Source organism: Diabrotica virgifera, chromosome 8, assembly GCF_917563875.1.
Source record: "Diabrotica virgifera virgifera chromosome 8, PGI_DIABVI_V3a".
Taxonomy (NCBI): domain Eukaryota; kingdom Metazoa; phylum Arthropoda; class Insecta; order Coleoptera; family Chrysomelidae; genus Diabrotica; species Diabrotica virgifera.
The window spans coordinates 167,380,170-167,407,875 of NC_065450.1; the positions used below are offsets into that span (position 1 = coordinate 167,380,170).

A 27,706-nucleotide genomic window follows, 5' to 3' on the forward strand; every position below is an offset into this window, starting at 1 on the left:
TTAGATAGGTTACCCTGTACTTGGTGATATATTGAGTGACAGGGACGTTGATAGCCAATTTCTTGATATACAGTAGTGCAGCATTTCTCAACGTTTTACCATTTGCGCCCCAATTTTCCATAATTATTTTCACCTCGCCCCCCCCCCCTCGTTCAATAACAATATATCTATGCAATAATAATATACCTTGAGCAGCATGAAATCTAATAAACGAAAAAGACATTGGGAAACGCTTCACAGTGAGTACATTAACAAACCCCGAGAATTCTTCGAGTTAAAATTAAAATGGCGTGAAAAGCAAAAATTAGTTTTAATAAAAACTGACTGCGAATGAAATAGCTTTACTTGCCTCTTATAAAGTCTGATATTAAATAGCCAGATCTAAAAAGAATAGCACTTTTGGTTAAGATCTTATATTAACAATTGCAATCAAAATTGGAGAAACTGTGTTTGGAGATAATTTTGCTAAAAAATTGGAGTTCATACCTCTATCAAATGATACTGTTGCCCGCCGAATTGGTGATATAGCTGAATATGTACAGGATCACCTAATCAGGAAGTTGCGTGAAAAGCTGTTTTCGATTCAGCTTGATGAGGCATGAGGCAGCAGTAGCAATAAATATGCTCATTTTATTGCCTACGTTCGATTTTGTGATGGCAGATCAGTTGTAGAACTACTTTTCTGCAAACCAATAGAATTGATAGCAAAGTCGCTTGCATTATTTTCTATGTTAAATGATTATATAAATGAAGCAAAAATAGAGACACTGTATGATCAACAGAGAAGCTCTGGCTTGAATATTGTGCTAACTACGGTTGTAACAATAGTTAATTATCTACATAAAAATGAGACCTTTGAAAACTAGAATCTTTTCTGTACTTTGCAAAGACGTTGATGCAATACATTCGGCATTATTATTTTATTGTGAGGCAAGCTGGTTATTACGTTGGAAATTTTTATAACGTGTTTTGAATTAAGACATGAAATTGCCATTTTTCTAGAAGAAGAAAAGAGGCCGCAAGCCAAGATGTTTCACGATAGTTTATTTTTGATGAAATTGAGTTACTTGGTTGATATATTCGAGAAACTTAGAAACTATTCGAGATATTTTGAACTTACAACTTCAAGGGGCCAAGACGAATATATTTGATACGAATAATAAAGTTAACGCTTTCTGTAGAAAATTGAAATTGTGGAGCAGAAATTTAAAGCAAAAAACCTAGAAATATTTGAAAATGTGGATGAACGTTTTAAAACTTACCAGGTTGAAGAACAACACGTGAAAGTTGTTTTTGTAACCATTGAAAATCATTTAGCAATGCTGACAAAAAATTTTAAAAGATACTTTTTTGCCGACGACCAATTAATACGTACCTAATAGTTATGAGTGGGTCTGGAATCCGTTTCAAATTACACCCGAAGAGCTCTCTATTGCAGAAGAAGAAACCTTCATAGACTTCACAGCAAATGCCGAAATCAAGAAACAGTTTAATACTAGATCCCTCTTTGAATTTTGGGCAGGGGTAAATGATTAGTTTTCTGCACTGAAAACCAGAGCGTTCCGTATACTATTACCGTTTTCACCATCCTACCTTTGCGAAACAGGATTTTCCGCGATGGCTGCTTTAAAGACCAAATATAGATCGCAGCTAAATATAGAGAAAGAACTGAGAGCGGCTATTTCTAATATTACACCCTGTTTGGATAAGCTTTGCTCTGCAAAAGAGGCCCAAAGAAGTCACTAATTTATATTAAACTTGTTGATTTAGTATTCAGTGCTCATAACTATGTATAGCTCCTTGTTCATGGGTATTTTATTTTTTTATTAGTCAGAATTTTGTTTTGCTTTGATTTTAGTAAATTAGTCAATGTTTTAGGTGTTTTTTTTTATTTTCACGCCCCCCTATTGCTAAAAACGCGCCCCCCTAGGGGGAGCGCCCCACAGGTTGAGAATCACTGCCGTAGTGAATGCATATTCTTGGCTTATCTTTGCTAGCCCAAGTTTTATGATGTTTTGGCTTAATTGTAATTCAAGGAAATGCCTTATTGAAGATTAGGGTGGTTCGAAAAAAACTTTATTTTTATTTCAGATCGCTATAGTGCGCAAAAGTTGCCATTAGTATAGACTTGAAAAAAGCACTAATTATTATTTTTTTATTAATTTGTCTTCCGGTCGCGCAATGCCATCGAAGTTAGCAAAAATTGTGAAAAACCTTAATTTTTCATATATTTTTCTAGCAGGGCAGATGGTTTTAATTGCGTTCCTATACCATGAATTAACTACTAAAAGTATGTAAAATCAACATAAATGCACTTATACATTTGTTTCATATCTTCCGGTCGCGCAACATAATACAAAATGAGTAAAATTAGTAGTTTTTGCAAAATTTCAAAGTTTGACTGTTTGGTACAATTTAATCATACGACTTTTAGAGATGGTATAGTTTAATTTAATTACAATAATATATTTAAAATCCAAGCATATAAGATAAATTTTGATATTCAAATGGAATTCGGTCGCGCAGCTTCGTCAAAAACAGCAGACTACCTAGAGACGAGGCGAAAGTGACGAATGCCAGCGAAGCGCGCGCTGCCACAAATAAAGATACATGTGGGAATACCTCTACAATGGAGTATTTGTCTTCTCCATTACAATAAACTGCCATTCCACCACCTTTTCCAACACTTAGATGAAAATACAACAGACCCAATAGGATATTCCGGACCAATTGGAAAGGCCCTAACTGATTTTGAAAGACTACCACTGATTTTAATCCTATTGATTGTGAGATTCCAAAAGTTGACAAGCGTATTCTTAGCAAGCACCAATAATTAATTGTACTTGCTTGAGATATCAGAAGTCATCAAGTCAGGACATTGTTCAGAAGACTTTGTAGTGGGTACGTGATCCTATCCCAACGTCACATTCAAGATGGCTTACTACTGCAAACCGAGTTTTGCGTTTGTACATCAGTGTGTCCCACCTTTCTGAAAATCTGAGAGAGATTGTCACATTCATTCTCAAATGTTATAATATGCCTATGTGGTTTGCCACAAAATAAACCACAAAGTCACAGATGGGCCTTGACATGATTACAAAATCATTGAATATTCAAGGTACTTACTAGAAGAGCTTCTTCAAGTTGTTGATCCCGTTTTACAACGGAATGATTACTTTGCCCATCCCGAAAATTTACTTTTGGCTATGGTAACTGATGACAGAAACCATATCCGAGAGCTGGGCTTTAGGCGTATCATGAAGGAAAAGCAAGCAATATCTGAAAGTGACTCTATCAGAATCTTTAAACCACCAAACTTAAACTTTGAAGCTAAATAGTATTACGAAATTATCAAATGGAACACCAGTACACTGACTCCCCTCTACTGCTAAGAACATTGACTAATGAAGAGATAAAACAGTATGTGAGCAATGACTTCAAGCCTGTTATAAGTATAGATACTTTGCCATGCCATACACAGGCAGTTGAAAGATGTGTTAAGCTAGTGACCGTAGTTTCAAGTAAAGTGTGTGGACACAGTTCCAGAGACGGCTATATTAGAACCATATTATTGGACCGCTCAGCGATGCCAAAGATTAAAATCAACAACAACTGGTAGTCGTTCACAATCAGGTAGGGCTTTTCCAATCAGTCCGGATTTCCTATAGTGCCTGTTGTATTTCCATCTAAGTGTTGGAAAAGGTGGCGGAATGGCAATTCGTTGTAATGGAGAAGACAAATACTCCATTGTAGAGGTCTTCCCACATGTATCTCTATTTGCTGCGCTCTATTTGCTGTATTCTGCTGTTTTTGACGAAGCTGCGCGACCTAGTTCCACTTGAATATCAAAATGTATCTTAGATGCTTGGATTTTAAATATATTATTGCAATTGAACTAAACTATAGCATCTCTAAAAGTTGTATGATTAAATTGTACTAAACAGTCAAACTTTTAAATTTTGCAAAAACTACTAATTTTACTCATTTTGTATTACGTTGCGCGACCGGAAGATATGAAACAAATGTATAATAAGTGCATTTATATTGATTTTACATAATTTTAGTAGTTAATTCATGGTATAGGAACGCAATTAAAACCATCTGGCCTGTTTAAAAAAAAAATTGAAAAATTAAAGTTTTTCACAATTTTTGCTAACTTCGATTGCATTGCGCGACCGGAAGACAAATTAATAAAAAAATAATAATTAGTGTTTTTTTCAAGTCTATACCAATGGCAACTTTTGCGCACTATAGCGATCTGAAATAAAAAAATAGTATATTGTGCAACAAGTGCAGAAAGGTACTAATTTCTCACGAGTTTGAAAAGTTGCGGTACGAGCGCAAGCGAGTGCCGCAATTCAAACGAGTGAGAAATTACCTTTCTGCACGTGTTTCACACTATACTTTTTCTACAAGCACAGTTTTTCCTAAAAATAAAAATCACAATTTCCAAACGACGATTAATTATAATAGGTACCTATGTGATAAATTTTAAACTGTATTTAATTAATACCTACTAATCAATTTAAATTCCTTATACCTAAATAAATTGCACAGAAATCAGTTTAAAAAATTAATGCACTGCCTTAATTTGTTTAAATTTAAACAATTATTACACATTATTGACATTATATTTATGGAGTCACGGATTTACACAAAACCTACTTCATTCGACGTCTCTTGCACAGGTTGCTAAATCCTTATTGGTTATTTGATAATTATAAAATGTTTAATAAGAATAAAATTGTAAAATAAAACAGTTGTAACATCCATAATTTAGTTTCTATGCTATAGTTAAATATAATAATTGTCTTATAGGTTATATATTTGTCTAGAGTTTAACCACGGATGTAAACAGAATATAACGTTACTCAGAATGCGGTAGTCCACGGATGTAAACAGAATATAACGTTACTCAGAATGCGGTAGTCCACGGATGTAAACAGAATATAACGTTACCCAGAATGAGGTAGTCAACTGTGCAGAAAAGAACTTTGCGGCACAGAAACGTCACTTTGCGGCACAGAAACGTCACTTTTCTGCACACTAATGTCAAATATCTTATACTGTGAGAAAATATCAAGTTTGCTAACATAAAACCGTGCATAAAAGTGCACTTTGAATAGTGGTTGTAGAAAAAAGTTTTTTTCGAACCACCCTATTGAAGATACAGACAAGCTTCTCTAAAATATCATTGAAATTATAGTCCACGTCCGTAGAAGGAAAAGTCAATCAAAAGTTAAGCATAAATTTTGGAGTTTATGAAAATTCCGAGCGGAAAAAACCTACCTAAACGTCGGGTTTTTGAGGAGGGTTTTCTGAAGATGTTCGTAAACTTCGTAAACACGGTTTCATGATCCGATAGTCCCGCAATAATAATTGTAGAGCAGACATCAAGGGGTGAGAAATCTGAGACAATATAATCAATAATAATTTGAATATAGATGGAATTTTGGAATCCTTGTAGGAGAATTAACGTGCATTAAGCGACCATACGATTCAAATCGGTGCCGCCCAAAATCCTGACAGCCAAAATCCCAACAGCCAAAATCCCCACGGCCAAAACACCGACACGCCAGAATCCCGACACGCCAGAATCCCGACAGGCCAAAATCCTGACATGCAACAATCCTCGCATAAGTAAAAATTCCGACTTTTGTTTAATATTTTTAATACAAAATACTTTTGTTTAGTAACAAAAAATAAAAAACAGATGGCCATAAACAAAAAACAAGAAATAAATGTAATTATATGTTAAAAAGAAACTTATCAAACCTGTCGGGATTCTGGCCTGTCGGGATTTTGGCCTGTCGGGATTATGGCGTGTCGGGATTTTGGCCGTCGGGATTTTGGGGTAGACCAGATTCAAATATGTTTATCAAGGACATTTGGGTAGCACAAGCAGCAGCATAATTAATCTTGAAGTCCCCGCATAGGATTTTTTTTATAAGGCAAGTCATCTAACAAATTTAGCAGGTTCTGAAAAATTGTTTAATAAAATATTTTTTTTATATCACGTTACAATCAAACAGTTACACATTGAAGTGCTGAAAGGCAGACACGAGGCACATAGGATACTACTGTCAATATTGCCGCATTTACTAATAAACATTTTCATATACTTACTTATCGAAAGGCTTATTTCCCCATATATGTGCTAAGCTATTCACAGTCCATGTTTGATTTAACACCATGACATTTCTTAGAAAATAACATACCAATAAACTGTTCCAAAACGTCTCTTTCCAAAAATATATGGGAACACTGACAGGAAACACGATTGCGATAGAAATATAAAGTGCAAAGTACCAGCTAAAAATAAAATATTTATATTAATTTATTTATATCTATTGTATTAACTATAAATTTCATTATCTGAATTACCAAAACTTTGAGTAGTCATATACACTCACCGGCACAAAATTCCGCCGCCCAAAAGTTTTGATTAAGTTTGACAATCTATAACTTTATTATTTGTACTCCGATTTTCAATATTCTTGCATCAGTTTGGAGGTACATATATTCACGTTGTTTGTTATTATTCCGCTAACAAAAACTTTTTGCTTGGATTGCATTATACGGGATGAATGGAAGCGTTGTATTTTCTCCTAACTTTAAAATATTCTGTAGAAAAATTGGACAGCTGATTTTGTTTGATACTCTTTTTGTGTTATTCTGGAGGTATCACTAAGGTTTTGTTTTTTAAATTATTCTAATATCTCTTTTATTGTAAGAGTTGTAAATAAAAACTTGCTTTGAAGGTTTATTTAATTAAAATTATCAAGCGCACTAAAATTAACAAAACAAAACAAAATTCACAACAAAACAAAACAATTCAATAGCAGGTATGTCCACCTCTTGCAGCAACGACTGCTCACAATCTGTTTGACATCGAATAAAGATGTGTTATCCTTGCCCGGGAAGTAGCCCGATATTCCTCTACTAGGACCATAACTGTACCAAATTTTCTGGAGGCCTAGGATGACGGCGAATAGCTTTTTCAATTCATCCCATTAATGCTCAATAGGATTGAGATCTGGGCTGCATGCGGGCCATTCTAATCTTATCACTCTAACCTCTATTTTGTGAGTCAATCAGTGTTTTTATTTACAAAAAATGGTGCAGCTCTTACAAGTAAAGAGATATTCGGATAATTCCAAAAACAAAATTTTGCCTCCGTTATAATATGACAGGATTATGAAACACAATCAGCTCTTCCATTTTTCCACAGAATGTTTTAAAGTTAGGAGGAAATACAACGCTTCCATTCACCCCTGTATAATGCCATACAAGGAAAATTTTTTGTTACCGGGATAATATCAAACGATATCAATACTACATATACATGTACCTACAAACTGGTGCAAGAATCTTGAAAATCGGAGAAAAAATAATAAAGTTATAAATTTTCAAACTTAATTAAAAATTTTGGGTGGCGGAATTTTGTGCTGGTGAGTGTATTATAAGGATGCGCGTTAAAAATAAGAAACGTGTGTTTGACAGCTGAGAAAGTATGTAAATGCTCAAATCTTATTGTGAATATATTTTTTTATTTAGCTTAAATACCTCGTCAACTAAGGCCATTGGCATGGTACAGTTGATTTCGCAATCACATTATAGTATGATGTGTAGTGTGTATGTTGAGAAAATGACTTGTTACTTAGTAAAGTCGACTTCATTGTCTTTACAAAGAGACCCTAATTGTATCCGAACGTCTGCGGTCCCTCCGGTGAGTACCGACCCCACATGGATAGAAATTATAAATTTTTAATAAAGAAAAGTTTCCTACCTAGCCGGAATTCCAACTCACCACCCTTGCATCCAAAGGTAAGTTCTCTTACCACTAAGCCACAGATAAGATATTGTGGTTATTTAATCACATCATAACTAATTAAAAAATACTAAAAATTCCGTTCGCTCAACTCAGACGTATTTTGACAGATTCACAATAGAAAACATACAACACAAAAATTCCTACCTCACAGCTCAAATAAAATTGCCATTGCATAATTCTTTCATTAAAAACAGAAGAATTATAAGAAATAGTGGGATTATATACTAAATTCATAAAATTTTCAGCAGTAATTGCACAAGAGCTCTAAAATTATTGAATTTTTTCCCGAGTGACACTTTGACAGTTTTAATTTCACGAGCCGAAGGCGAGTGAAATTATGTCAAAGGGTCACGAGGGCAAAAAGTCTATATTAATTTTAGAGATCGAGTGCAATTTGTTGCGATTATTTCATGAATAAAACTGTCTAAAACCAAAATTTTATTGTAATTTATTTATGTAAGTACAAATTAGAACAATTAAACATACAGTTGTTATAAATATTTCACGGTTGAAAGTCATCACTTTTATAATTTTTAAAACATTAATTTTCATTAATGTCACTGATTGTATCTTTTTCATAGCAACGAAGGGCATCTGACGTAATATACTTGACGACGGGAAATTATCAAAAATTATCAGTAGTAATTGCAGAAGAACTCTGAAATTATTGAATTTTTCCCGAGTGACACTTTGACAGTTTTAATTTCACGCGCCTTCGGCTCGTGAAATTATATCAAAGTGTCACGAGAGCAAAAATTCTATATTAATTTCAGAGATCGTGTGCAATTTGTTGCGATTATTTCATGAATACAACTGTTCAAAACCAAAATTTAATTGTAATTTATTTATGTAAGTACAAATTACCATTAAACACACAGTTTTTATAAATATAATATGACGATTGAAAGTCATAACTTTTATAATTTTTAAAACATTAATTGTCATTAATGTCACTGAATGTATTTTTTCGTAGCAACGAAGGGCATCTGACGTAATATGCTTAACGACGGGAGATTATCAAAAATTATCACCTTAATTTGCATTTATGTAGCTTTCTATTGGTCAGAATCTCCTATGAATGAAATAATCGGGTATAATATCACAAGAGAGTGAGAATAAATTGAAAATAATGCGACAGTTTTTCGAAAATTTGTTGCCTGGCAATAGACACGAGAGCCCGCAGGGCTGGAGTGGCTATTGCCCAATGACAACAAATTTGAGTAAAAATGAAGCATTATTTTCTTATTTATTCTTACTGTCGTGTTATATTCGTAAGATTATTTCTTAATACGTATATTATTAATATTTTCTTAAATGTGATAGTTTTAATTTCACGAGCCGAAGGCGAGTGAAACTATGTCAAAGTGTCACGAGGGCAAAAATTCTATATTAATTTTAGAGATCGAGTGCAATTTGTTGCGATTATTTCATGAATAAAACTGTTCAAAACCAAAATCTTATTGTAATTTATTTATGTAAGTACAAATTAGTAGAATTAAATACACAGTTGTTATAAATATTTTACGGTTGAAAGTCATCACTTTTATAATTTTTAAAACAATAATTGTCATTAATATCACTGAATGTATTTTTTCTTAGCAACGAAGGGCATGTGACATAATATACTTGACGACGGGAAATTATCAAAAATTATCAGTCTAATTTAGATTTCTGTAGCTTTCTATTGGTCAGAATCTCCTATGAATGAAATAATCGGTATAATATTTTTATTCAAAATGTACCTACACATAATTTCAAAAGTTATGCATCACCTAAAATAATACTCATTTCATAGTTGATTTTTTCGTGAACAGATTGTGGTATGGGTATATATCGAAATCATATTGTAGTCTTGTTGTTAAAATTTCGCTGAAATGGCTATGAGTTCTGAAGAAAACTTCAAATTCATAGTGTTGTATCAGCTGTTTTATGTATAGCCAGCATCCACCACCTTCTCCTTTTCCATTATTTTAATGATTCTACTCCCATGTACACTAACCTAGTTGAACGTACTCAATAGGTATATACCTAGGTGCGGCAGCTATGGTCATCAACATCTATTTTTTTAATGCTCGCATAGACATTACGTCTCCTGAGAATTCACCGATATGATATTTTTTGCTTGTGTTTTTGAGCCTGGAAAATTGTCATCTTTCGTTCTTTTTTCAGTTTTAAATTGTTTATAACTCGAAAACGATCAACTTTAGAGAAAAATTACAAAAGACCTTTTTTGTTTAGAATGACCCAAAAAATCTGGAACAAGATCTGCCCGGTTCGGAAAATTTTTGTTTTTTAATTAACAAAAAAATGTCATTTTTTTAGTAATTATTAATTAATTATACTTAGGACAGTATTAGATTGGGGCAACCTTTTTTTTTGTAATTGTTAACATGCTAAATTGCATATTATCCAATAATTTGTATCCATTAAACAGAACGATGCAAATCGACCTTATATCGGATCCTCTACTATTAGTTTAGTATTTTTCAGTTAAAACACATCTTAAAGAGTAAAACTGTCTATCTTCTTTGTTTTTAAAGATATCGGAAAAATTAAAAAAATAAAAATTTTCGCAAAATATGAGACTACAATCTTTTCTGCTCACAATCTAGACTGTTGACTGTTCTGCAGATAGCTGAACAATTTACCTTCTTCATTTAGATGGCATTTGAATGGTGAAAATGATGGTAATCGCATTAATTTCTGTCGATCGATTGATTTATGTATATGTATTTATATAGATAAGTGTAAAATGTGTAACGCTTATGGAGATAAGTAATTCTGTAAATTAACTAGTTTTGATGGGAAATAAGCCAAAATTTTATTAAAAAAAATGATTTTATTAAGGTTTCAACTCCCAAATCGGGTGCCGTTGTCAAAATACAAAAAATATTAATGATATATTATTAATGTATTTTGACAACGACACTTATACAAAATACAAAAAATACGAAACTTAAAAAATACAAAAATTATTAATGTATTTTGACAACGACATCCGATTTGGGAGTCGACACGTTAATAAAATCATTGTTTTAGTAAAATTGTGGCTTATTTCCCATCAAAACTAGTTAATTGCAAAAATGCCACAAGGAAATAGCTTCAGAACAACATTTTGTAAATTGTTGTATATTTATATCGTATGTACATTTTTTTATTATTTTGATTAAATATCTACTAAATAATTTTTATCGAATAGTAATCTACAGACTATTGGTATTTCTATTCCGGTAATTTTTTTATCAATAGTTATTTAATTAGTGCATTTTTAAATAATAAAGACACTAAAAAATTAAAAATTTGTAAAAATTTACGTACTCTCTTTGGAATCTAACTAATGGATCGGCTTCTAGATCAGACATATCGATAGTTTTTCCTTTTTCTTTAACTAGGGGGTGTTTCTTGCTCATCAACCATCCCATATGTGAGAAAAAGAAACCTCTGTTTGCATTATGGGGATCTGCATCTGTGTCGCTATATTTATGATGTACTCTGTGGTCTCTGGCCCACACATATATGCAATTCTAAAAAAATAAATTACATAAAAAATATATGCACAAATGTATCACTTATAATTGCGCAAGAGCCCTAGAATTACCGATTTGTATCCCGAGTGACACTTTCACCGTTTTAATGTCCCGCCCCGATGGGGTGGTAAATTGTGTCAAATTTTCACGAGGCAATACAAATCGGGGATTGTAAGGGATGTAAGGGATAGTGATGCGCAATACATAGCCTCTTCTATTCAAATGTCAAGCTCACCTGCCCGTGAGATGATCTCGATCATGATTATCCGGTACATCCTGCTAGATAACAAACGAGGCGCTGACGTCCGAGTGATTGCCGGTATAAGCAGTCCCCCATTTACTGACCATCAGCTTCGGGTGGAAGAGTCGGTAAGTGGAAGGGCACCTTCTTGTCCTAGAAATGAGAAATCATTTCTAAAGGCGGACGAACCAGGCATGGTCAACGGCGTGGAGATGCATAAGTCAACTGGAAACCAATGCAATTAAAGGCTCATAGAGCATCCCTAGTTATTCATCATGACTAACAACATAACCAAACACTCTACTGATCATGAAACTCGGAAAACAAGATCCGGCAGAGGAGGAAGCTCACAAGACTGCAAGGCCTCCCCCGGTCGTCAACATGCGAAAACCTTGCAAAGTAGCGACTTGGAATGTTAGAAGTCTACATCAAGCTGGAAAAGTACATAATGCCGTTAAAGAAATGGAAAGGCTGAATATAGACATTTTAGGAATCAGCGATGTCCAATGGCCCGACTCAGGAAAGATGAAAATCAACGATAAAATAATATACTATTCAGGAAGTCAAGACGGTTCACACATATATTATGGTGACGGGATAATACTAAACAAACACATTGATAAAGCTGTAGTAAATTTCACTCCATACTCCAACAGAATTATCCTTTTACAATTAAATCAGAATAAACCCAAATTAAACATAATACAAGTTTATGCTCCGACTGCGGACAAACCAGAGAGCGATATTGAAACTTTCTACGAAGACCTAGACAATATTTTAAAATCCATTAAAACGCAGGATGTTACAATTATAATGGGAGATTTTAACGCCAATGCTGGAAGTCACCAGCAGATCAAGAAGGGAGAATTGTAAGAAATCAAATAGATTATGTATTGATTAGACAAAGATACAAGAACGCAATTATATCTTCAAAAACTTATCCAGGTGCCGACATATGATCAGATCACAACCCAGTAGTGACCAAACTTAGACTCAAAATGAAAATAATAAAACGCATAACAACAGGTGTAAAAATCGATACAAGTAAACTAAGAAACCCACTCATAAAACAACGCCTGACAGATGAAATTAATAACCGTTTAATGAATGTTAAAGAACAAATCCAGCAAATTACTGAAACAGAGACAAAATGGTTATTAATAAATACAGAAATAGATAAATGTCAAAAAGAAATTCTTACACCAACCAGATACAAAAAGAAACAATGGATGACGGAGGAAACCTTAGATTTAATAGAAGAAAGACGTCAGCATAAAAACAAAGATAATCAGATGTACAAAAATGTGGATAAACAAATAAAATCCAAAATTAAGCAGGCTAAAGAACAATGGTTAAAAGAACAATGCGCAGAAATAGAAGAACACCAGAAAAGACATGATAATTTTAACACAAATAAAAAAATTAAGGAATTAACTCAGAACAACAGAAAAAGAAAACCGGGAATACTAAAAGATACAGATGGGAAACTTGTGTTGAGTACTAACGAAAAATTAAAGAGATGGACAGAATACATAAATGAATTGTTCAAAGACAATAGAACAGAGCAGATGGAAGTCGAAGTAGAAGATGATACGGTTTTGAAGATATTAAAAGAAGAAATTAAATTGGCATTAAAAAACAGCAAAAATGGTAAAGCAGTAGGTCCAGACCAAATCCCAGTAGAAAGCTTAAAATGCATAAATGATGAAACCTTAGACATTATCGTAGACTTTTTTAACACAGTGTACAAAACAGGAAACATACCAAAACAATGGTTACTCTCAACCTTTTGTGCTATCCCTAAAAATACAAACTCTAAAGATTGCAGTGAATACAGAACAATATCATTAATAAGTCACATTCTCAAATTATTCTTGAAAATCATACATGGTCATACATGGTCATACATAGTCAGTTTGGGTTCAGAAACAGACTAGGAACCAAAGAGGCGTTATTTGCTTTCAATGTGTTAGCTCAAAGATGCATGGACATGAATGTGGATGTGCATGTTTGTTACGTTGATTTTGAGAAAGCTTTTGACAAAATAAAACATGAAAAATTTGTCCAAATTCTAAAGACAAAAAACATAGACAAAAGGGACTTACGAACAATAACAAACCTTTACTGGAATCAAAGAGCACAAATTGTAATAGATAACGAACCCAGTCTAGAAATTGAAATCAGGAGAGGAGTTCGGCAGGGATGTATTATGTCTCCATTATTCTTTAATGCATATAGTGAAGCAATTTTTGAACAAGCATTGCTATCTCAAAGTGAAGGAATAATAATTAACCGAAGATCTATTAACAACATAAGATATGCAGATGATACCGTGATTATGGCAAGCTCTGCTGAACAACTCCAACTACTACTAAACAAAACAAACAATTTCTGTAAAGAATATGGACTAAAAATGAATATAAAAAAAGACCAAATACATGATAATAACTAAGAAAACAAACATACAAACAAGCATACATTTGGGAAATGTACCGATAGAAAGGGTTGATAAATACAAATACCTAGTAACCTGGATTTCAGAGAAAAATGATCAAACAACAGAAAAAAGGACCAGGATAGAAATAGCAAGACATGCGTTTGTAAAAATGAAAACAGTTATCTGCAACAAAGACCTTAGCTTAGAACTGAGAGTAAGAGCTTTGAGATGCTACGTGTTCTCGATATATACTACAATATGGACTTAAAAGCTGGACATTAAAGCAAGAACACATAAATAAGCTATAGTCATTTGAAATGTGGTGTTACAGAAGGATACATAGAATAGCATGGACACAGAAGAAAACGAACACGAAAGTATTGCGAGAAATGGGTAAAGAATGCGAAATAATAAACACAATGAAAATAAGAAAGTTACAATATCTGGGACACGTTATGAGGGGACCGCGATATGAAATGCTAATACTGATAATACAGGGAAAGATAAGAGGCCGAAGGAGTATAGGAAGAAGGAGAGTGTCATGGTTAAAGAATTTAAGGGACTGGTTTAGATGCAGTTCTATAGAACTCTTTAGAGCAGCGGTGGATAGAGTAAAGATAGTGATGATGATATCCAACCTCCGATTAGGAGACGGCACTTGAAGAAGAAGAATACAAATCGGTAATTTTAAGAGATTGAATGTAATTCGTAAAGATTATTTCATGAATAAAGCTGTTCAAAATAAAAAATTTATTGCCATTTATTTATGTACAAATTAGTACAATTAAACACACAATTGTTATAAAAATTGAAAGGCTGAACGGTATTTGAAGACTCCATTGTTTTTGGAGTAGATTGTATATTGTTTTCCCTTATATTTTACACAATATTTTTGTGATATTCTTCGTCCATTTGAAGATATGACGTAGCATTCACAGGCCCAGTAATTTGTATTATTCCATAAATTGGTTCCAAACGTTGTTGTTCGACAACGTAGAATGAAGTAAACACTTCTGTTGTATATAGGTATATTATAAATTTATTAAAAAATTTTTAAAATTCATCCACAAGGGAGTGGTTGTACAAAACGTTTTCGGTCAAACTGACCATCCTCAGTGTAAACGTCCAGTGTACAAGTAATTGAAACTAGCCACTTGAATAGGTGTAAAACCTCAAAATAACATTATTGCTACATTATGAGCTGTATAGTAATCGACAATAAGTCGATGTCTTAAGATTAAAAATGTATCACATGTGGATGTATGTCATCCTTGCTCGGAATTAGCACAAGGTTGTGATCATAATGTAGCAATAATGTTATTTTGTTAATTTGTAGCAATAATCAAAATTATATACAGCTCATAATGTAGCAATAATGTTATTTTGAGGTTTTACACCTATTCAAGTGGCTAGTTTCAATTACTTGTACACTGGACGTTTACACTGAGGATGGTCAGTTTGACCGAAAACGTTTTGTACAACCACTCCCTTGTGGATGAATTTTAAAAATTTTTTAATAAATTTATAATATACCTATATACAACAGAAGTGTTTACTTCATTCTACGTTGTCTTAACAAAGGTATACAGCCAACTACAGGGTTTACCCTTTTAATGTTTTGTTGTTGTTCGACTTCGTCGTATTGATTGGTAATGCTACTTTAATCGCCTTATTGATATCTTCTTCTGAATATTTGCTAAAGCTGCTCCTAGTGTTCACTTTGACAAGTTGTAAAATATTAATTGTGATTAATGTCACTGGATGTTTATTTAATTTTTAATTTGCGTAAAAACGAAGGACATCTGACGTGCTACTTGACGATGGGTGATTATCAGTAGTAATTACACAAGAGCTCTAAAATTATCGAATTTTTCCCGAGTGGCACTTTGACAGTTTCAATTTCACGACCCGAAGGGGAGTGTCACGAGGTCAAAGTATCACGAGGGAAAAATTCGATAATAATTGTAGAGATCGAGTACAATTTGCTGCGATTATTTCATGAATAAAACTGTTCAAAACCAAAATTTTATTGTAATTTATTTATGTAAGTACAAATTAGTACAATTAAACACACAGTTGTTATAAATATTTGACGGTTGAAAGTCACCACTTTTATAATTTTTAAAACATTAATTGTCATTAATGTCACTAAATGTATTTTTTCGTAGCAACGCAGGGCATCTGACGTAATATACTTGACGACGGGATATTATCAAAAATTATCACTTTAATTTTTATTTCTGTAGCTTTATATTGGTCAGAATCTCCTATGAATTTATTTATTTATTTTTTTTATTTATTTATTGTTCATACATATGACCTGGCCTCTAGTGACTAATCCAGGTCGTTTTTTTCCTGATGGGATTACAGATATTTTTTTTATATTTTTACATTTTTTACTAAGCTACTAAATCTATTTTTGCAATTAATAATTTGCCATAATCTATTAATTACATTTAACAAATTTAAAGAAACAATATATATTTGTTAAAATATTTTTGGTACTATCAACTCCCTTCTAAGTTATAAAGACAGTCCCTCTACTTTCAGAAGAGAGTTGGTAGTTTTTTTTCTTTTTTTTATTTAATGAATTGTTTATTGAATTATTATTTTTATTTATTTATTTTATATTGAATTATTATTTTTATTTATTTATTTTATATTGAATTATTATTATTATAATTGTGAATATCTATTTTTGAATTTATATTTTATTTTATTTATTTTAACTTTATCTTACTTAACTTCATCAGGGTTGGATTATCTGTTGTCTTCTTCTATTATTATAAATTTCTTGTTGTTTTTTAGATATTATTTCTGTTAGATTGTTTAATATTCCAAAATATTCTTCATTTTGTAATATATCTCTTATTTCAATTCTTTCTAATCTTCTTCTCATTTCTCTATGTTCCTCATTTTCTATAGTATTTTCACAATGTAACACTATATGTTCTGGTGTACCTAGTTCTCCACATTCACAATATGCATCATCTTTTAAGTTAAATATTTCCAAATATGTTGGGTACGGTCCATGTCCTGTTAAAAAGTGTACTAAACCTTGTTTTGGATTAAAATAATTTGGAATGTTTTCTAATATTGGTATAGAATTGTATAAACGTCTAGATTTTGTTGAATTTTCCCATTCATTTTGTCTTTTTCTATTTATTATTTCTTTTAATTCTCTTTTATTTCTTATATCTAATCCTATTATTTATATTATTTTTTCATATTTTTCTTTTTTTAGCCAATAATTACATGCTCTTTTTTGTGTTTCTAAATGCATTGGCATTACTCCAGTTAAAACTGTGAGTGCGTGTGTTGCAGTGGTTCCAAATGCTCCCGTCATTCTTACAAGAAATCCTCTCTGAGCTCTATTTAATTTTTCTGCATTTTTTTTTATTTATTAATCTATGTGCCCATACACTTGAACCGTACCCTACAATTGATGCAAGTATTGTACTTAGGTATATTCTCATCTGTCGGAACGAAATTCTATATTCCTTCTGTGCTAGACTAGCAATGCTATGCATTATCTTTGTTGCCTTTTCACAGACACAACTCATGTGTTTTGTAAATAATTTTTGGTCGTCTATTATAATACCTAAATATCTTGCTTCCTTTTTTCTTTTTATTGTTTTCCCTCTAATTTTTATAATTGGATCTCTGTCTAAATTTCCTATTATTAAACTATATGTTGTTTTTGAATCTGATATTGTTAATTTTACTTTATTCGTCCAATCATTTACTCTTATTAATACTTCATTTGATTTATTTTCTAATTCTCTTCTTGAGTTTGCATCTATGATCAACAACAAATCATCTGCATATGCTATGCTTCCAAGCACTTCAGGATCTATAGTCAATTGTTCCAACAGTTCCTCTAGCATTACATCCCAGAACATAGGTCCACATACTGATCCTTGTGGACATCCTTTTGTGATATGTTTTGTCTTTTTTCCTGTTGGACAGCTTAGGCTTGCATATCGGTCTTGACAGTAGTTTCTGAGACTTCCGTACAGAATCTTTGGACATCTCATTCTTCGAAGTCTTTCAAAGAATGACGGCCACCAAAGATTGTGGGTGATATAATATCAATGAAATAATCAGTAGTAATTGCACGAGAGCTCTAAAATTATCGATTTGTTTCCCGAGTGACACTTTGACAGTTTTAATTTCACGACCCGAAGGGGAGTAAAATTATGTCAAAGTGTCACGAGAGCAAATATTCGATAATAATTTTAGAGATCGAGTGCAATTTGCTGCGATTATTTCATGAATTAAACTGTTCAAAACCAAAATGTTATTGTAATTTATTTATGTAAGTACAAGTAAACACACAACTACAATTAAACACACAGTTGTTATAAATATTTGACGATTGAAAGTCATCACTTTTATAATTTTTAAAACAATAATTGTCATTAATGTCACTGAATGTATTTTTTCGCAGCAACGAAGAGCATCTGACGTAATTTCCTTGACGACGGTATATTGTCAAAAATTATCACTTTAATTTTTATTTCTGTAGCTTTCTATTGGTCAGAATCTTCTATGAATGAAATAATCGCTGAAATTTTATTTTTGCAGGTTTCTATTGGTCAGAAATTCTATGAATGAAATAATCAAATATAGGACAATATTTGAAGGCCAGTGGCATTTATCTAAAAAGGTCGATTCCATACACACCAGCTGAAACTTGTTTAAAATAGGTGGCAATTGTTTTATAAACATAGGCGAACTTGGTATTACATCAAAATCAAAACCATCAGGAGTTAAAGAACAGATTAAAACATAGCCCTAACGAGAAACATAAATTAAAAGCGGCTCTTACCTGACCAGCCATTGTTTGACAAAACATCAGAATGAGTCTCAGACCAAAAGAGGCTTTAAACGTTCTGTGTGAATAGTACCTGTGAGCACCCATTGTAATTCCTTCTCCAGACATTACGATACCGAAAAAAGCTAAAATAATAACAAGTTATAACTTAATAAATTAGTCTTATACGGGGTTATTGATTAGTGGGGTAAAGCTCCACTTAAAGCTTAGTTATAGTAACAGATAACAATACGAGTTAATAACAAAAATTGTAGCCAACTGTGAGCTTCACATTTCAAAATTAATTATAATGTTACAAATGTTCTCCATTACAAAAATATAAAGGTTTGTTATATTATCCATGGTATTTACAAAGTTATAACCAATTTTATATGAAAATCGTATACGAAATCGTTCAACTCACTGTATAAATAAAAATAAGCACAAAAGCAATGGACTATTGATGCCTTATTTTTTATTTATTGTCAAAATTTTCATAAATGATTGATATTGCTAATTTTCTTTATATTAAATATAGGGTGAGCCAAAACGCAATTACATTATTTTCTCAGTAATTTTAAATGGAACATCCTTTATTTTATATCACTATCGAAAAGTACCATTACCGTACTTTAATTTTTACATAAAATTCCCTATGTCTAAATTTATTAGTTTTCGAGATATTTTCATTTTTCAGAGAAAATTATTAATTACGGGTCTCAATATTTCCAAATTTTAAGTAAGGCATGACTGAATTGTCTAAAACTGACAATTTACGATTACTGATTACCAATCTGGTAATAAATGTAATAATGTAGCAAATAAAGAAAGAAATATAATTTATTAGTAATAAATTTTACAAAAAAAAACACAACCACAACGTACAACATTTTTTAAACAATTAAAAAATACGTTTGTATGTAAGTGTAACATATAAAGAAAGAAAAATAATTTATTAGTTATAAATTTTCCAAACAAAACACAATCACAAAATACAACATTTTGTGAAAACAATTAAAAACTACTTTTGTATGTAAATGTAACAATGTAACAAATAAAGAACAAAAAATTATTTATCAGTAAAAAAAATTTACAAAAAAAACATGAACACAAAATACATTTTTAAAAAAATTAGAAGCTACTTTTAATAAAATATTTGAAATATTTAGTTACATAAGTTTTTCTAAATGACCTCCTAGCATTTTTAACCTTTATTCTTAAAGTAACCCCAAAAAAATCGGTCCAGTTTATTAAATTGTGGTAATCTGGGTGGCTACGCTACTGGTCCATGGAAATATCTCGAAATATCACGGAAATAATGAAAATATCTCGAAAACTGATAAATTTGATTAAAGTGCGGTAATGTTACTTTTCGATAGTGATATAAAAACAGGGTGTTCCATTTAAAATTACTGAGAAAATAATGTATTTGCGTTTTGACTCACCCTGTATTCAATATAACGAAAATTAGCAATATGAATCATTTATGAAAATTTTGACAATAAATAAAAAATATGGCATCAATTAACCATTGCCGTTGTGCTTATTTTTATTTATACAGGGAGTTGAACTCGTTACGATTTTCATATAAAATTGGTTATATCTTTGTAAATATCCTGTATAACATACGAAACCTTTAAATTTTTGTTATGGAGAAGTTAAGAAGATTAGTATAGTAGTATATGGCTTAACACCCCATGTGGGGTTTCGCCGCTTTCGCTTTCTAGATCCATTTTACGAGGTGGATCAGTCCCCATGATCATTGTATCTGTTCACTAATATGTCTCCATTTCTTCCGGTCTATTGCCCTCTCTTTCCATTTTGTAATTCCTGCTCCTCTTAGGTCCTCCTCTACTTCAGTTAACCATTTGGATCTGGGTCGACCACGTCTCCTTTTTCCTCCTGGTTGCCACAATATCATAGCTTTTGATACTGATTCTGGTCCTTGTCTCCATATGTGACCTAGCCATTTGGTTCTTTGTACTTTTATTTTCTTTACTATATCTTCACCATTTAATTCTTCTAAAATTTCTTTATTCGTTCTCCTTCTATAGTCTTGTTCTGCGATTCTCACTGGACCCAGTATTGTCCTTATTATCTTTCGTTCATTTATCCTTAATTTCTCTTCTTCTTTTTTTGTCATAGTCATGGTTTCTGCTGCATACATCGTTATTGGTCTTATTATTGTTTTATATATATTCATTTTTGTTTGTTTGGTCAATATTTTACTCTTTAGTAGTTTTCTATTTGCTTGGAATACCCGGTTTGTCGCAGTTATTCTTTCTTCGATCTCCGTTTTTCTTTCCCCTTTGTTATTTATCATAACGCCCAGGTATTTAAATTTCTGTACTTCCTCGAATTTTTTATTTCCTATCCTTATCTCTCTGTTTTGTTCTGCTTTTCCGAGTCTCATTAATTTTGTTTTCTTTTCATTAATTCTTAGTCCCATCTTCTTTCCCTCTTCTTCTATCTCCATTAATAATTTTTTCATGATTTTTCGTGTTTTTGTTACTATCGCTATATCGTCTGCATAGGCGATTAGTTGGTAACCTGATGCTCTTAGGTTTCCCTTATGGATCTTTCTTAACACAAAATCTACTGTCAGGTTAAATAGTGTTGCTGACAGTGAGTCAACTTGTCTCACTCCTTTGTTTATTTCGAATTCTTCTGTTTCCCCTTTTTGTGTTAGGATACTTATTTTTGATTTATTCATAGACATTTTTATTAGGTTTCTTAGTTTTTCACTTACTCCTTGATATTTTGGGGCTTTCATTATTTCCTTTCTCTTTATTGAGTCAAAGGATTGTTCAAAGTCTATAAATAATATTTCTATTTCATGTTGATGTTCGTGTGCTTTTTCCATGATTTGTTTAATGGTATGTATTGCATCTGTTGTTGATCTGCCTTTTACGAAACCGCATTGGTATTGTCCTATGATATTTTTTGTTTCATCTGTTAACCTTTTTTGTATTATTGACGATAATATTTTATAGGCAACGTTTAATAGTGTAATACCTCTGTAGTTCTTACACTCATGCTGGTCGCCTTTTTTATAGATCGTTATAATCTGTCCAATTTCCCACTCGTTCGGCATTGTCTCCTCTTTCCATATTTTCTTAATCAATTCATGTATTTTTTCATGCAATATGTCTCCTCCGTATTTTATTAGTTCTAGATTTATTCCGTCCTTCCCAGGTGCCTTTCCATTATTCCCTTTCGTTATAATGTTTTTTACTTCTTCTAATGTTGGTTCCTGTGTGTTCGTTTCTTCTTCGTCCACGTCTTCTATTTCATCATTTATAACTGGTTCAATTAGTAATTCTTTAAAGTGACTTGTCCATATTTCTTTATACTCTTTCTCTTCCTCGACAATTGTACCTTGTTTGTTTTTATTCCTTAATTTACCTTTGAATGTTCTATTGTTTTCTTTTATTTTATTATAGAATTTTTTTGAATTTCTGTTGTATTTTTCGTTCTCTATTTCCTGAACCTTTAGATCTATCCATTGTCGTTTTTGTTTTCTGTTAATTTTTTTGCCCTCATTTCTCAGTAATTCGTAGTTGTCTCTGTCTTCTGCCGTGTTCGTTCTTATCCATTTTAATCTCGCTTCCACTTTTTTTTCATAATTTTTTGACATTCGATGTTTTATCATTCTTTTTTCTTCTCCTTCCTCTTTTTGCCAATTGTTTTTTTTTTTGCTGCTTCCTGTATGGCGTCTTTTATGCAGCTCCACTCCCGTTTCACGTCGACACATTCTTGATTGTCATCCATTCTTAGATATTTTTCCAGTTCTTCCTGATATCTCCTTACTTGCTCCTCGTTTAGTTCTTCAATGTCCCATTTCGTTTGTTTGCTGTTATTTTTACTCCTGCATGTTTTTTGTTTTATTTTTGCTGTTACCATGAAATGATCTGAGTCAGCACAGGCTCCTCTGTAGGATCTTACGTCCTTAATTGAAGATTTTCTCCGCCTGTTTATCAAAATATGGTCTATCTGAGATTTAGTTTGCAGATTTGGTGATATCCATGTTATTTTATGTTTGTTAGGATGCAGGAACTTTGTACTGCTTATGACCATGCCTATTCTTGTTGCTACGTTGCATAATCGTTGTCCATTGCCATTTGTCCTTTCATATATTGTGTATCTTCCTGCTACAATTTCTGTGTATTGTTCTTTTCCTATTTGGGCATTGAAGTCTCCCAGTACCATGATCGTGTCTTCTTTGGGTATCTTTTCTATTTCTTCCTCTATATCATCGTACCATTTTTCTTTTTCTTCTCTGTTCGCATTTTCTGTAGGCGCATATACGTTTAGTAGTGACAAATTGCTTGGCTTTGCTTCTATGCGCAAGTATGCAAGTCTGTTACTTATTGGTCTAAATTGTAGTATTTTTTGCCTTACATCTCCGAGTATCATAAATGCTACTCCGTATTGCCCTTGTCTTTCGCTCCCTAAGTATTTGAGGCTGAGGTTTTTGTTTTCTAATTCGCCGCTTCCTTTCCATCTGGTCTCCTGTATGGCAGCTACGTTTATACCGTATCTCTTCAGTTCTCCTGCTATATCTTCCATTTTTCCTGCAGTTAACATTGTTCTTACGATCCAGGTGCATATTTTCATTATTTTCTGTTTTCTTTTTTGTTTCTTTTTGTTTTGATTTTTAATACTATTCCTAAAATTATTATTCCCACCACCATCATATTAATATTATAATAATTAATATTTATTTTCCTATTTCTAAACTAATCACTACTTAATTCTATACATTTTTTGTTAGTGTCCTGTTCACTTGCAATATCTTCTCTCCCTGTTCCTCGGATGGTCCCCACGTCGTTTCTTCCGTGTAACTGTGTTAGTTTTTTGGAGTCGCTATTTCTATTACCTTTTCTTCTTTCTGGTTCCATCTCCATTCCCTTCCGTCTACTGTAATTTTATTATATCCCATTTTTACTATTTTCCCTTTTTCTCTCATCTCTCTGCTTATATCTCTTAAGGCTTTCGCTTTCTGTTGCTCTCTTTTTGTGAGGTCTTCTGTAATCCATATTTTCTTATGCTTTACTTCTTTTAGCTTGCTTTTATTTCGTAGTATGGCTACTTTTTCTTCTTCATTTCCTAATTCGACTAGGCAGGTTTCTGTGCCAATTTTTTGTGCTCTCTTGATATCGGTCTTAATTCCTAGATGGTTTTCTAGCATGTTTGTCATTTCTTGTTTTAGAGCTATTGGATCTTCACTGTCTATAATTATTAATCCGCTTATGATTAGGTTATTTTTTCTTTTTCCTTGTCTAGCCTTTCCATTGATCGTTTAAGATCAGATAGATCCGCTGTTATCTTTTTGTTTTCTGCTTTGAGCATTTTATTCTCTTGTTTTAACTATTTCCTCTCCTTTGTCCATTCATTCTTCATATTTTCTATTTCTTGTTTTATGTTTTTTATTTCTTCGTTGTTTTGTTTTAATTCTTCTTTTACCTCCCTTATGTTGTTTCTAATCTCCTCATTTTCTTCCTTTAATTCCGTTTTCAGTTCTTTTATTTGTGTTTTGATATCCTCGTTCATTTCTTTTAACATTTTCTTTATTTCTTCCATTTTTTGTTTTTCTTGCTCTTCTTTGTTGTCCTTTGGTGGTGTTCTTGTCGTTGATTTGCTTCTTTTAAAGACTTCCTCCTCGTCGAATGAGTTTTCGTGTTCCGGTTTGTCTCTTTTGTTGTTCATTCGTTTAAGCTATGTTTGTCGTTGTTAATTGAATTTTAACTTTTAGCAGGATAAGTTATTCCACTGTGTTTGCTAGATACAGATCAGGCGTCCCGCACACCGCAATCCTGAGCCTACTCAATCCAACCCACGACCGATGCACGAGCTAACCTTATCTACATCAACAATCTACCTCTTTTATCCTTTATTCAATTAACTAGTCTTAATTGCCTATACTTTATAAAATAATTTAATTATTTCAAATTTTATAATTTCTGCTTATTTTTTTCAAGCCGACTCTGTTTCTTTCAGGCTATTATAATCAGGTTTTGAAACCAATATCAACTTTTCCTTATCTTTAACCTAATTAGCAGAAATTTACTGACAATGGTATGGCAATGTAATTTTTATTTATTTGCAGATTTTAAAGTTTGAAAAAGCATGCAACGACTTACGTTTAGCTCTGCCTTTACTCCCACTGCACTACTGCACTTTAACTTTACTATTATGATAATCTACTTCTAAAATTATTTTTGTTAACACTACTAAAATTGAATTTTGCTAGGAGCTAGTTTCACTGCGTGTTTACTCTTTTCTTATCAGGACCGGACCATCAGTTAAGAAGATTTCGAATATAAAATAAAATATAGGGAGTTCTATTTAAAAAACAAAAAAGTTTGGTCTGCCACTATGTTAATGAACACCCTGTAACATTCTAACTAATTTTGTAATGTGAAGTTTAAAGTTGGCTACAATTTTTGTTTATAACTTTTCTTCTTCTTTAAGTTCCATCTTCTATCGAAGGTTGGAAATCATCATAGCAATGCGGACCCTGTTGACTGCCGCTCTAAATAGCTCTGCACTACTGCATTCGAACCATTCCCGTAAGTTTTTAAGCCAGGATGTTCTTCGTCTTCCCACATTTCGCTTTCCTCGGATTTTGCCTTGCATAACCAGTTGTAATAATGAGTATTTTTGCCCTCTCATCAGATGTCCCAAGTACTCAAGTTTTCGTCTTTTGATAGTTAGTATTAATTCCGGTTGATTTCCTATCCTTCTAGTTACTTCCACGTTCGACATTCTTTGAATCCATGATATTCGTAGGATTCTTCTGTAACACCAAAATTCAAAGGCGGCCAACTTATTCAAATGGATTTGTTTCAACGTCCACGCCTCCAAACCGTAAAGAAGAGTAGAGAACACGTAACATCGAAGCATCCTTACACGTAGTTCTAATAGTCCAGAAAGCCACTGCGCATCCGCTAGGAAAAATATTCTAATTCGGATTTTTTGCACAATCTTATTCAAAAAGGACTCCTTTTAACAAATTTGCATGTTGCCAGTACCAAAAGATGGTCAAAAATTTTTTAAACGTTTTTTTTTTGTTTTTTTCCTAAAATTATTTTTTTTGCATGGAAAAAAGTTTTTTTAGATAGTTTTTCACATATATGCGATTAAAAATTGAAAAATGCGAAATCGGCCATTTTTAACCCTCAAAAACTATGTGAAAAACTGAAAATTTGAATGTTGCCAAGGTAGGTAGATATTCTTTAAACATCGATTGATGAAATCCCGAAGAGTTTTTTGCAATACAATATTCAAAACTCCTATTTTTTTTAATTGCTAATCAAGCGTGCTCGACACTATTTTCCACCGACAGTATGGTGCAAATGAAAGGAATAAATTCGTTATTTCGTAAACCGGCGACTTTAAGGAAAAATCCCGAAACAGGTCGATTTTTATTTTTAAGTTATGATATTGTGGCATATATGGTATACTAGTGACGTCATCCGCCTGGGCGTGATGACGTAATCGATGATTTTTTTAAATGAGAATAAGGATCGTGTGGTAGCTCATTTGAAAGGTTCTTCAATTCTCTATTCAGTAATATAAACATTTACATAATTATTTATACAGGGTGTCCTTCTACTTCTTTTTGTGTCAAATAATTTAATTTAATAAATTTTTTTTGGACACCCTGTATAAATAATTATGTAAGTGTTTATATCACTGAATAGAGAATTGAAAAACCTTTCAAATGAGCTAGCACACGACCCCTATTCTCATTTAAAAAAATCATCGATTACGTCATCACATCCAGATGGATGACGTCACTAGTATATCATATTAGCCACAATATCATAACTTAAAAATAAAAATCGACCTGTTTCGGGATTTTTCCTTAAAGTCGCCGGTTTACGAAATAACGAATTTATTCCTTTCATTTGCACCATACTGTCGGTGGAAAATAGTGTCGAGCACGCTTGATTAGCAATTAAAAAAAATAGGAGTTTTGAATATTGTATGGCAAAAAACTCTTCGGGATTTCATCAATCGATGTTTAAAGAATATCTACCTACCTTGGCAACATTCAAATTTTCAGTTTTTCACATAGTTTTTGAGGGTTAAAAATGGCCGATTTCGCAATTTTTCAATTTTTAATCGCTTATATGTGAAAAACTATCATTTTTAGAGAAAAGTCACCAAAGACCTTTTCTGTTTGGAATGATCCAAAAAACCTAAAAAAAACTTTTTCCATGGAAAAAAAATAATTTTAGGAAAAAAACAAAAAAAAAACGTTTAAAAAATTTTTGACCACCTTTTGGTACTGGCAACATGCAAATTTGTTAAAAGGATTCCTTTTTGAGTAAGAGTGTGCAAAAAATACGAATTAGAATATTTTTCCTAGCGGATGCGCAGTGGCTTTCTGGACTATAACCTTATATCCCGACAACAAAGAAACTTTTTAAGTTTAATGAATGATGCACGTGCTATTTCAATACGTGTATTAATTTCTTTGGTTTGGTCTACATTTGATGTTATCCATGTTCCTAAGTATTTGTAGTTATCCACACTCTCAATCACAGTATCTTCAATAGTTAATTGGATGTTTACTTGTGCTGATTTAGTTATGATCATGCATTTAGTTTTCTTTAAATTCATCTTCAGTCCGTACTCATGACAGCGTTCATTAAGGCGTTGCATAACGTTCTGTAAATCATTGTTGTTATCTGTTATTATTACTGTATCGTCTGCAAAACGTAAGTTGTTCAAAACTTCTCCATTGATAGATATACCTTCTATTGAATTTGAGAGCGCTTCTTGAAATACCGCTTCACTGTAAACATTGAAAAGTAGTGGAGACAGCACGCAACCCTGACGG

General features: G+C 32.4%; 1 protein-coding gene across 4 annotated transcripts in view; it reads right to left on the reverse strand.

Moving 5' to 3' along the window:
* Positions 1–27,706, reverse strand: part of LOC126889553 (stearoyl-CoA desaturase 5-like) — a 185,778-nt gene that overhangs the window by 23,330 nt on the left and 134,742 nt on the right. For all 4 annotated transcript variants that reach the window (XM_050657928.1, XM_050657927.1, XM_050657930.1 and 1 more), the window contains exons 3-5: positions 18,871–19,001; positions 11,153–11,358; positions 6,127–6,312 (exon numbers count right to left, since the gene is read on the reverse strand). In XM_050657928.1, coding sequence (XP_050513885.1) covers positions 6,127–6,312; positions 11,153–11,358; positions 18,871–19,001 — 523 coding nt within the window. The remainder of the gene's footprint in view (positions 1–6,126; positions 6,313–11,152; positions 11,359–18,870; positions 19,002–27,706) is intronic.